General features: G+C 41.6%; 1 protein-coding gene across 1 annotated transcript in view; it reads left to right on the top strand.

Moving 5' to 3' along the window:
* LOC109956302 (low-density lipoprotein receptor-related protein 1-like) overlaps nt 1-12,418 on the top strand; it is an 86,488-nt gene that overhangs the window by 35,498 nt on the left and 38,572 nt on the right. Inside the window, exons 7-16 of the mRNA XM_020593298.1 lie at nt 1,525-1,687; nt 2,747-2,969; nt 4,626-4,815; nt 4,893-5,036; nt 7,136-7,372; nt 8,195-8,375; nt 9,266-9,488; nt 10,111-10,300; nt 11,271-11,396; nt 11,914-12,054. Of these exons, the coding sequence (XP_020448954.1) occupies nt 1,525-1,687; nt 2,747-2,969; nt 4,626-4,815; nt 4,893-5,036; nt 7,136-7,372; nt 8,195-8,375; nt 9,266-9,488; nt 10,111-10,300; nt 11,271-11,396; nt 11,914-12,054 (1,818 nt within the window). The remainder of the gene's footprint in view (nt 1-1,524; nt 1,688-2,746; nt 2,970-4,625; nt 4,816-4,892; nt 5,037-7,135; nt 7,373-8,194; nt 8,376-9,265; nt 9,489-10,110; nt 10,301-11,270; nt 11,397-11,913; nt 12,055-12,418) is intronic.

The following is a 12,418-nucleotide window of genomic DNA, read 5'->3' as shown; positions in this document are numbered from 1 at the left end:
CACTTCAGTAAAATGTCAGTTTTTCTAAACACGAAGGCCTCCTCTGGAATTTCAGCCAGATTTACTGGTGCATAGCTGGTAAACTTAGAGTATACACATTTTTTACTGTGCTGTTATATGGAGGTGGTTGATCCCCTAAGCTCCCCTAAATCATCACAGTGACCTGATCACTCTGGTAAACACCATGGCACTGAGCAGTGCAAGATCAAGGACCCCTACAGCATGACTTTAGCCCTATATCCAAGGTGTTTGTGTGGAGAGTTTGTGGCAGCTGTGAAAATACAAATCTCGTGACTTGTGAAGTCGTCCTCCTCCCCCACTCTTTCTTTCACTTTCTCTCTTTAGCTCATGCAGTGTTATAGCTTCGATTCTCTATGTAAAGATAAATATTTAAAGGTACTTCAATCTGAAGAAGTGTGCAGATGGTTCACATAAGTTGTAAACCACAACTCGGTCATAAGTAAAAATATTGCATTCAAAATGTTATTTAGAAAGGTATAAACAGTATTTTTATTTACATGAAAGGGGCTGCACAGATGATTATCATCGGGCTCTGAAGACCCCTTTCCCATGCATGTTTTAGTTTCCATCTCAGTTAACAACACCTTGGTTCTGACTGCTGTCATAGGATCATTTCTGGCTGTTTTCTATTTTTAAGTTGGTTTTTTTTTTAAGGACTTTTTAAGCCTTTTTCAATAGTGAGAATGGTGTTACAAAGAGGAAACACAATCCATGGTTGTTGCAGTTATTTTATATGGTATGCATCACGGTAACTCATGGATGGATGAGAAGGGACAGAGAGAACCAGGGACAGGGCTCTCGTGGTTATTTTTCAATGTTTTCTCCCCTTTCAGACCTTCCTTGTGTGGTCTCGCACCACATTCAGCACAGCTTGGATAGAGCAGGGGGTATTTCAGTTTTTCCGACTCCAGAATTGTCTTTGTTGAACTTTTGTAGGTTGAGAATGTTTAATAAAGAGCCTGTGTGGTGCCGTGTGCACGAGCCCTACAGTAGGGGTTTGATTTTCATTGATATGTGGGGGCTGAACCTTAGGAAAATAAACCCAGCCCAGTGTTGTTTCTAGCTGCAGCTATTGCAACATCTCATTCCTCAAAGAACAAACAACCTGCCTCATATTCTGTTTGTCTGAATTTATATGATTAATGCATTATTATATTATAATTGGAGTAGGCTGTAATCTTGTTTTTCAGTCTAGAAAACTGCTCCAAGTCCAAACCTGCAAATCTGGACTGTGTGTGAACGTGTACATGAGCGTGGTAGAGAGAATGAGCTGTTGAAGTAGCTGCTACACAGTATTTCTGACTAATTTACTTCATCACATGACAATGAGTCAAACCTCTTACCCATCTGCTACAAGTATGTACAACAACAACATCACACACTCAGTTCAAGTGCTGAAAATGCTGTATTTGCTTCCCTGTGGACGTCCTGTGTCCAAGCTACCCCCTCCACCACCACACACACACACACACACAGACACATCGTTCTCTTTTCTCTGTCCAGATGTGGAACAGATGGCCATCGACTGGCTCACCGGAAACTTCTACTTTGTGGACGATGTGGATGACAGGATCTTTGTGTGTGACAAGGAAGGACAGACGTGTGTCACCCTCCTGGACCAGGAGCTGTACAACCCTAAAGGCATTGCCCTGGACCCCAACATGGGGTCAGTTTGAGCTCTTACGCATAAACACACAAAAATACAGAGAAGGGTATCCTACATATATATGTGCAACTTTTCTGTATGCAAGTCCTTCATACACCCACAGTCCCATGAGAGCGACTAGAGTGAGACTTCTTCTCTGAAATGGGGGAAAGGCTAAAAGGAGGTTTGGATGTTGGAGCAACTGAGCATGTATATTTGCACAGTGTTGTGCTGACTGTATAGGTTTTAGTGTAAACATATGCTTTTGTTTCAGCTGTTTTGATTCTATGCACATTGTTTTCCTCCAAAATAAATTTCCTCTGCTATAATTTATTCTCCCAGTAACAAGGTAAATTCAGTGTCGCTGGTTTTTGTCGTGCATGTGATTAGAGGGGGAGGGAAACAACAATAGCAACAATATAACAACAAAAATCTTTTGTTGTGCTGTTAAATTAGTGACTTAGAATCCCAGACTGACTGTTTACTATAAAAAAAGAAATAAATAATATACAATTGGCAAAAATTAGCATCATTATTTTTATGTTTGGCTGCATTTACTGGTTACTGGAATGATTATTACTAGGGCAGGATTTTGTGAAGTTTAGTTTCGAGCCAGAATCTCAAGAGTTTCAATGAATGATCACAAGGATCATAATTTGTTATTTGAAGCTATAAATAAATCACAATTTTTTTCTTTGGAAGCAGTGGAAAAACTTGGAAATGTGTTCCTTTTGAAGATTGTTAGCCTGTAAAATTACACATATTCAGAAAGAAACTACAGGATAATTCAAACTGAGGACTTCAGATATTTAGTTTTGTTCCACCAGTAGCCCTAGACCTAAAGATAATCAGTACATTTTCAGCCACCTTTTGAAAAAAATGACTTGTTCACTCATGCTGTCTGCCTTTTTCTGGATGCCACCTGAAAAGCTGAATGGTTATAGTTTCCCTGTGATGGAAAGAAGGGGAGATCAGTCGATTATAACAAAGCCAGATGGGCTGAAAATGAAGCTATGTGCCATTTCAGTTAATGTTGCCGTCCATCTGTCCTCACTCAGGTCTGATCTGTTGTTTCTGCAGGAAGGTGTTCTTCACAGACTACGGTCAGATCCCTAAGGTGGAGCGCTGCGACATGGATGGGCAGAACCGCACCAAGCTGGTTGACAGTAAGATTGTGTTTCCTCATGGCATCACGCTGGACCTCGTCAGCAGACTGGTGTACTGGGCCGACGCCTATCTGGACTACATTGAGGTGGTGGACTATGAAGGCAAGAATCGCCACACCATCATTCAAGGCCTGCTGGTGAGAACAGCTGCATTGGACATGCCATTAATCTTCACATCAGCAGAAAGATGTCTCATAAATTTGCTGTTCTTGTCTATGCTATTCATAATGCTCTAAAAACTCTAGTGTGCATTTGATTCCCCATATGTACTGTATAATATCTGTAGTGCAGTTTATGTTTCTTCTGTGTACTGCTGTAATATGAGTCAGAGAGAAGATGGACATTTGCCTTTTCATTAAAGGTGCTGATTAATAGTGTCTAATACCGAGGCTGGTGAAGCACAGTGGCTCTTAAACCTGTTACCATGGCTTTTATTGTGATCTGTAGAGAAGTAATAGCTTTCATTTACCCACTGAGCCTAAGGGCACACACATGCATGTACACACTGCAACCTCTCGCTTTGTGTTGGTGTGTTTGCGTGTGTGCGCGCCTGTAATGTGGATTTGTACATGTAGATCCTTCAGGTAAAGGTTAAACAAAGTGTGGTTATTGATGGGGCTGCATTTGATCTGGAGCGTATGTGTTTATTAAGGCCTGACATTAAACTGCATAAGACAGTTTTTGGTGTAAAATGCAACTCAGAATTTTAAATCAAGAAGGGGGTCTAGATTAGAGAAGAGGTATCCTTTGCCAGCTTATTGGGACCCCTTAGATTCATTCTATTTGGACAAATTGAATGTTGACATTTGGAACCTGAAATGTGTTGGATCTGTGAGTAAAGGTGACACAGTGCACAATCATGTTTCCTTACACCTGATACTAATAGGTTTCCATTCTCTGTAACACCTGAGCAGAGCATTACCCTTCAGGCTGTGATAATATCTCTGTGTATTGTTCTGGCTATCTGTGTTTCTGTGCGTGTCTTCATAACCCACTGAGCATCATACAGCTCGATGTGATAAACCACAATGCCATCTCAGATTTTATACTGATGCTGACACAGCCTCCCAGGATGCTGATTCGGTGGCTTCCGTCTGTTCAGATCCAAAAGTCCTTGCTTGACTAGTTTCGTTTCCTCATTTTGTCAGATACAGTAGAAACTGGTTTATCAGTGACTTCTGTCTTTTGAGAGCTTTGAAATCTTGCAGCTAGACACTTCACTTAATATACTGTAATATACAGTACCACTTTAGACTTTATACAGTCTGTGAGCTCAACTTGTATATCAGGATGTGCATGTGGTTTATTAAACTGCAGGTAACCATGGCAACAGTACTTCTTCATGCTACATTTGCCAGTTAACACTCACTTGCAAAGTAAAAATAGCCATCAAAAAAGAAGAAAGATTTTAAAACATGGAGGATAATTATAATTTGAACAGTCAATCGTGCTTTTGTGGTAAGTTGCCAAGAAATAAGCTCAATCATATCCTCTGAGGCTGAAATAAAACAAATGATGGATTCAGTGAAGTAAAATGGCACTCCAGCTTGAGTGGGCATTGTTTGGATTGATCCACAGCTGTCAATTATTTTCTTATATTAGGATACATTATTGTTTATAAGCATCTTAACCATGGGGATGGAGAGCAACAGTTCACATCAGTGGAAGAAAGACCTCATCAAATCCTTCATACAGTGGGACACTCACAGATCATCTTGAACTTTATCTGCTCTCTCCTTTGTTCTATTCTGCACACTTTTTTTTCATCATCCATTTTTCATTTTCTTTTTTAGATTGAGCACCTATACGGGCTGACTGTGTTTGAAAACTATCTGTATGCCACCAACTCAGACAACGCTAACATGCAGCCTAAGACCAGTGTGATCAGGGTCAACCGCTTCAACAGTACAGACTACCAAGTAGTGACCAGAGTGGACAAGGGAGGAGCACTGCACGTCTACCACCAGAGGCGTCAGCCTCCAGGTAGGCTCCACACGCAGTTTCACTGTATTTGTTACCTCTGGTTTTGTGACTTAACTGTCCACCTTCTTGGTGTCCAGTGCGTAGCCATGCGTGTGAGGTGGACCAGTTTGGGAAGGCTGGAGGCTGCTCCGACATCTGTCTGCTGGGAAACGGCCACAAGACCCCAACCTGCCGCTGTCGCTCTGGTTTCAGCCTGGGTAGCGATGGCAAGTCCTGCAAGAGTGAGTAGGACTACTAGTGTAATGGAACAATGATTAGGTGTCAGCTGACACACCTTCTTTCAGGTTATCTTTAAAGAAACTCCAATAAGTACCATACATTTACCAGTCAAAAGACACCTCAAACATCCACTGTAGCAGTGATTTACAACCAGGGGTACTTGTACCTGGAGGGGTACTTCGGCAGTTGCTAGGTGGTAGCATTACACCAAAAGATTGTAAAGTACCTTGAGAAATTTTTAAATAAAATAAAAATAATAGTTTTAGTCAGCTGTAACACATGCAAGTAGAAATACTAAAAGTAATATAAAAGAAAAGCTTGGCACATACAGTTGTAAGAAAAAGTAATGGTCCAATTTGCAAGTTCCTGGTTTTCTGCATAAATTGGTCATGAAATATGATCTGATCTTAACCAAAGTCACAAATGTCAAGAAAAACAGTATTTCTAAGCTGGTAAAACACAGGAATGATCTTTTATGTCTTTATATTATGCAGAAAAGCAGGAAATTGCAAACGCCATTGCTTCTTGTGACTGTTAAGTACTTACAGTAGCTAAAGTTAATGGTTTAACAGAAATAGATAGCTACAAGTACTCAGGATAAGTGTTAGAAGACATACCTACAGTACAGTTAAAGTAATGAATATTGTAAGTGGTTGAAATAATCAGCTAACAGGTTTCTATAGAGGTATGTTTCAAAAGTAATACAAATGTAAATAGTTAAAGGATAAGGTCTGTATTTTGTTTTTATATTAACAGTACTGTATTTTCAACCTTTCAACCTACTCTTTGTTAATGTCTGTCAGTCCTGGATTAGCCTAGTTGTCTGTGCCATAGACCTCCATTGTTGTTCAAAAACAATTAAAAGCACATCAGGGAAGCACACCGCTGCACTGGGTGACAGGTTTCTTTATTATGAAACACAAGACCCTGATATTTGTTAAGAACGTCCAGAGATCGTATGCATGGACATTTGAGTTTAATTAATACACTGTAAACATTTATGGTTGTTTGGACCGGTGTTGTGTTTTGTAATGAAGAAACATGTCAACCAGTGCGACAGTGTTTCTCTGATGTGCTGTTAATTATTTTTGAACGACAGTGGAGGTCTATGGCACAGATGAATAACTAATCTGGGACTGACGGACTTAAACAGTGAGCAGAGGCACTTCATTGTTGATTTTAGTCTCTGTACAGGGAGTGTATAAAATACTGTTATTATAGAAAATGACTGGCCTTATCCTTAAATCTGTGGACACTTGAAAATAGTTCATGCTAGCATTGTAAACAATAAATGATTGAGGTTCCTCAATTAATGCAATCCAAACTTAGCCAAAACAGCTCAATTGTATGAAAAGCTCACTCTAACAATATCCTCTTTTGTATAATTCAAAGTATTAGATAATGTCCTGATTAAAATCAGTTCAACTCAACACAATTGGAACATGGAGTTCACCTGATATGTGAAGGAAAAAAGGTTGGAAACCACCACACCGTAGCTTAGACTGAGCACATCCAGAGCTGCTGTGTGCATCTTCTGGCATAACTGTAAGCATTAACTTGGGAGCCTCATGGATTCATCTTTAAAGCCAAGGGCAGCCAAGGTTAAGTAGTGGACGGGGTTCTCCCCTGGGCTGTTGACTGGGACAGAGCTATGAACAAAGTAGATGAGCAAAAACCATAACTTAGTCTCGCTCTGTAGCTCTCCACTGACCTCCAAATAAGCTACGAGCCTGATTCAGCTTTACTGCAAAGAGTTTTAATATGCTATTTAGCATTATATTGATCTGCTACCTCAGAATATCAGAATAGATTGTCCTTAAAAATGACACAGCTGATTCATTTACACAACCCCTCCTCTTCTCCCTCTATCAATTTAAAGTCCTTTATTTTTTGTTTAGGGATTTAGCTGATCTTGCATGTTGTTAATTGGACAAAAATATCATGACTCAGCATCTACATTTTTGACTCTGTCAAACAGAAATGGTTAAAGAACAGAATATAGGCAGGTAATAAGTGTAGTGTCTGGCTCTTGTGAATTATTCACATACAAATGGAGATTTAAGATACAGTCTCTGGTCTTTGTTTTCTTGTGTTGCTGCAGAACCTGAGCATGAGCTCTTCCTGGTTTATGGTAAAGGTCGCCCAGGGGTCATCCGGGGCATGGACATGAATGCCAAGGTGCCAGATGAGTACATGATCCCCATCGAGAATTTGATGAACCCCAGAGCTCTGGACTTTCATGCTGAGAGCGAGTTCATTTACTTTGCTGACGCCACCACCTACATCATTGGACGACAAAAGATCGATGGAACTGAGAGGGATACCATTCTGAAGGAAGGTAGGGTAACACGTGGTTTAAAATCGACGTTTGTGCGCGTGTGCATCAAAAATGACTTCACAACTGCTGGCATATAGTGCACATTAGTGTCGTTTCCATGTCACACACACTCAATTTTTGTAATTTGGTGCGCACCAAACAGGAAATGGATGACAAGAGTGTGTGAGCAGGTCCGTCTCTTCAGACCTTCACTACGACCTCATAGAGATATCTATGGCTTGGTGTGCTGGCTGGGTAGAAAGCTGACACACACGTCTACCACACAAGCGCTCATTCAGTTGTTCTGCAGGTTAATTAGCTACAGAACATATTTCCTGTAGATTTCTTCTTCTTTTGTATTGTAAATAAGTACAAGTACAAATTTGACAAATTGAGTCAAGAGACAAGATTTTTATTTGCCATTTTTGCATAAACAGACAGTCTAGGCATATAGGAATTCTTGTGCAGCTCTCCTTTGGAGTCGAGTAAGGAGTCAAAAGCCAGAAAAAACACTCTTAAAATAAAAAAGTTACATATAGGCAACAAAGCATTAAAACGGCAATACACAAAAATAGGGTAATAGTATTTTCCCCGGTGAACTTCAAACATCGCCCTTAGTTGTTCACTTAGTCTTAAAATAAGTTACATAAATGCATCCCCATTGAATTGACCGACAAATTTAAGAATGAAATTTTTCAAAAGGCTGTATAATTTCTTAAATGTATACATAAATAGGCAGTGATCTGGTCCAAAATCAAAGCTTAATTCTAGAATTAACAGTGATACCTGTTCTGTCTGTGCTGCAGACACTGACTTCTCACCAACAGTTTGTGTACGTCTCAGGGATCCACACAGTCGAGGGCATAGCTGTGGACTGGATGGCTGACAATTTGTACTGGACAGATGATGGACCTAAGAAAACCATCAGTGTGGCTCGACTGGAGAAGGCTTCACAGACCCGCAAAACCCTCATTGAGGGAAAAATGACTCACCCTCGTGCCATTGTAGTGGATCCTCTTCATGGGTAAGGGGCACAGGAGACAGAGGGAGTAATGGTGTTTGGTGTTTTTGTTCCAGACAGAGAGAATCAAGATCATTGTTTTTCCCACCAGTTCTTGTCTGTGTTTCTTCAGAGTATCCAGCAGAATATAACATCCCTCATGATTAGATCTCCTCTCCCCACATGGCACTTGATCCACACACTGTTTATTAAAACAGATGGAGCATTTTGCACATTACATGATAGATTTCCTTTACAAGCTTATTAACATACAAGCAAATCTCTTGCGCTTGTTCAAACAGCTCTTAATCTGGCTGTGTATGGATGTGTCATTTTGATATGACCTTGCGGGCTTTCTCCTGAGAAAACATGCTCTCATAAACACGTGCACAGTCTTTGGATTGCTAGTGAGGGGATGATGTGTGTCCACACACTTCCCAGGGGAAAGGCACTCGCCTCCGCTAATGCCTGCCATCAATCAGGCTCAGAGAGAATGAGGAGGAGGGGGAGACGTTTGCAGAGAGGAAGGGAGGGGGGGAGATGGAGTAGAAAATAAGAAAAGTTAGTGGTAATGACGGTCATATTCCAGTGGAGGGGGAATGTTTCTACTTTGGCACAGTGTTGTAGAGAGTCAGTGCTCACAGAGAGATCAGTGGTGGAGACTGACAGGTCCTAAAGTACCTGGTAAGTGACAAACATCAGTTTGCCTCTGGGCAGAGAAACTTTTGGAGCTGCCTGACTGGATGCTCTGAGAGTGTGAGCTTAATGGCAGCTGCTGTAGTAACATGTTGTTGCCTCCATTAATGGCAAGAGATTCTTCAAGATGGCCCAAGAAATATTCCTCTTTTTTGTCTTGCTTTATCACATTTCATTCAATCCACGTGCTCCTAACTGTTCCCCTGTTGTTTCCTCAGGTGGATGTACTGGACAGACTGGGAGGAGGACCCGAAAGAGAGTAAGCGAGGCAAAATTGAGCGGGCCTGGATGGACGGCTCCAACAGAAACATGTTCCTGACTAGCAAAACTGTGCTGTGGCCCAATGGCTTGAGCCTGGACATCCCGCAGGGCATCCTCTACTGGGTGGACGCCTACTATGATCGCATTGAGATGGTCTACCTGAACAGCTCTGAACGCAAGGTCAGCTCATGCTGTCACCAGAATTATTGTGACGAGACACAGACAACAGACAGTGAAAAAACAACACTCCTCACACGAGGTGAATGATAAAGTCGCTCTAGCGTCAGAGCAGATCATTGGAATCTGTGCTGGAAGCTACTCTGACAAGCTAATGAAGAATGAGATTAAAGTAGTGGAGAACTGTTCGTGGTTCGTCACAATGGAGTCCAGAGTCTGTGGACAGGAGTCTTTTAAAATACTCATGCGCTCATGGCTGCATTGATGATAATTTGTTCACAATGGCCTGTGTGTTGGCCATACCCTGGCCTGGTTGTGGTTTGATTGTGCTGTAAAATTGGTAATCCATACTCTGAATACCAAAAGGATATATTAGGGTCACATAGATCTGTGATGTGCTTTTTAGTCCCTATTGCTGAGACACTCATTAGGGTCAAATGCCCTTAAGTGAGTGTAGCATTGGTATATACTAATTAGCATAATTAGCTCAAATGTTGAGGTAGAAAACAAAGAAGGTCCATCACATCACATTATACCTTGAATTTGTATAGAGATGTTTTCAGTTGTAATTCTGCTGTTTTTAAAAACTTTCTTTACCATCTCGTTATTTTTCTCCCATCACCAGACGGTGTACGAAGGTCAGGAGCTGAACCACGCCTTCGGCCTGTGTCACTATAAACACTTCTTGTTCTGGAACGAGTACCGTAGTGGCAGCATTTATAAGTTGGACACCACCACTGGCACCGCTGCTCTGTTGCGTAATGAGCGACCGCCCATCTTTGAAATCCGAATGTATGACGCTCAGCAGCAGCAAGGTACTGGGCGGCTCGTCACGCATAGAGTCCATCCAGCAATCTCTCCACATTAATCCAACAGTTATGATTGTCCAAAGGCACACATGAAGCACAACTGGTGCTAATATATATTTGTATTAATGAAGTCATGTCTCTGTACTGCATACAAGAGGAAAAAAAAAAGACAGTTCAGCCAATATGAATGACCACCTGGAAGGTCAAAAACACACGTGTTGATCTACAAAAATGTCAAGTCAAAGGGTTTATTAAGCTCTTGGAATGTTGTTGCTTTTAGTGTTGAAATCCAGCAAGTCTATCACCCCCTCTAATTGATTCAGGAATTTCCTCAGTAACAGCTGCTTAAAGAGAGTCAGTGCTATTGCCATGTGTAGTTTTGTAATGTCTGGCCATGGAATTATCCTCAGTGCATATTTATGTTCAGCACCTCTCTCCTCAAGTTTCCACTTAGTCCTGCCAACGTCCTGCGGGGCATTTCGAGGGACAGACGCAGGAGAGGTGTAGCTAATGAATCCATTGATCTCATTTATCTTTATCTGGATGGTGAAAACATCAGTGAGGACTTTGGGCTGTTTGATGGTTGCATCTCCCTCACCAGAAACCTTCTTGGGTGAATGTGTTAACCAAGCAGTCTTAGAAGACTCTGGAGGAAAATAACCATGTGTCACTTTGTCTGCAAATGTCAGGGTCTGTTTCCAACTTATGATGGGCCTCTCTATAAATGTGCTGCTGGTGTCAGGGTCACACTGTAGGATTTGCAAACTGTTAAAGATGACTTTAATCTGTGAGGATTCAGTACTGAGCTATTTGGAAGAGTGCCAGTTCTGTTTCCTTTTGTATGCAGTCATTGTGACTTTTGAGATTAAAGAGTAACTCTGTCACTGAGCAGGATTAAAAAAGAAACTTTCTTCACTTAATAAAGATTCTTCTCAGTCCTGTGTATCTCTTTACATTCATGTCTGTTCATCGACAGGCTCTAATGCATGTCACGTATACAACGGTGGCTGCAGCAGTCTGTGTTTGGCCATACCAGGGGGGAGACACTGTGCCTGTGCAGAAGACCAAATACTAGACCCAGCTGACAACACCAGCTGCAAAGGTAGGTACAGTACAAACATGAATGCTTTGTATGTCTGTGTGTGTGAGACTGAAGGGTATTTCTCAATTTTGCTCTATTATACATACAAGGGTTTATTTCTGTTATATTGGACAGGATGAGTCAGGCTCAGACTGTGACTGTGTGTTTTTCTAAGAATGGTCTGCCCTAAAGTATTTGATCAAATGCAGGCACAAGGGGTGGCCACAATAACAGCAGTATAATGTGCTGCAATCCAATACAAACCCTGCAATAAATACTGCCTTAGTGAAATCTAGTGTTATTTTGTCCACCCCACATAGGCCTTAAGTTTTATGCTGCTCGTTTCATCCAGATATGTGTGCAGTGGATTTTGATTTGTGCACTTCTGGCTTTCATATAATTTCACGTTTCCATGAAGCGCCTCCATTTTTTTCTTTGTTGCAGAGTTTCAAAATTCAAAACTGAAATCCTTTTCTTTTCATGTCCTCTGTGACCTCTCTTTCACATTCTTTTTATTCCTCTGCTTCTCTCTCCATAGCCAACCCGTCTTACGTGCCCCCTCCTCAGTGCCAGCCTGGAGAGTTTGCTTGTAAGAATAACCGCTGCATCCAGGAGCGCTGGAAGTGTGACGGAGACAACGACTGTCTGGACAACAGTGATGAGGCCCCTGAGCTGTGCCGTGAGTTACTGTGCACACACGCCGCATCTAATATGGTTTTGAAATTGCTACCCCTCCTGCGGGAGCTGAGTCAGATGACCTCTGACTGTCTGAATTGACAGTCTGGTGATGCTCGGATGAAATGAGAGAGTAGACGCCGAGTGTGTATTTTGTATGTGTGTTCGTACAAGGAGGAATGCAGCAGTGCCTGTGAATCTGGAAAAGCTCTCTGTCTGTCTGTCTGTCTATGCTCAGAGTACAGACATGTTCCGATTCCAGACAAAACAAAACCCAGTCCAAAACATCTAGAATATCTGCCCTCTCTTTCACTCGTTTGCACCTCCCTTCTCTCCACTCTTTCACATTTCCATTCACCTCTCCCCCA

Source organism: Monopterus albus, unplaced genomic scaffold, assembly GCF_001952655.1.
Source record: "Monopterus albus unplaced genomic scaffold, M_albus_1.0 scaffold18.1, whole genome shotgun sequence".
NCBI classification, from domain to species: Eukaryota; Metazoa; Chordata; class Actinopteri; order Synbranchiformes; family Synbranchidae; genus Monopterus; species Monopterus albus.
Note: the sequence above shows the minus strand (reverse complement) of the source record. Positions and strands in the feature narration are given on the sequence as shown.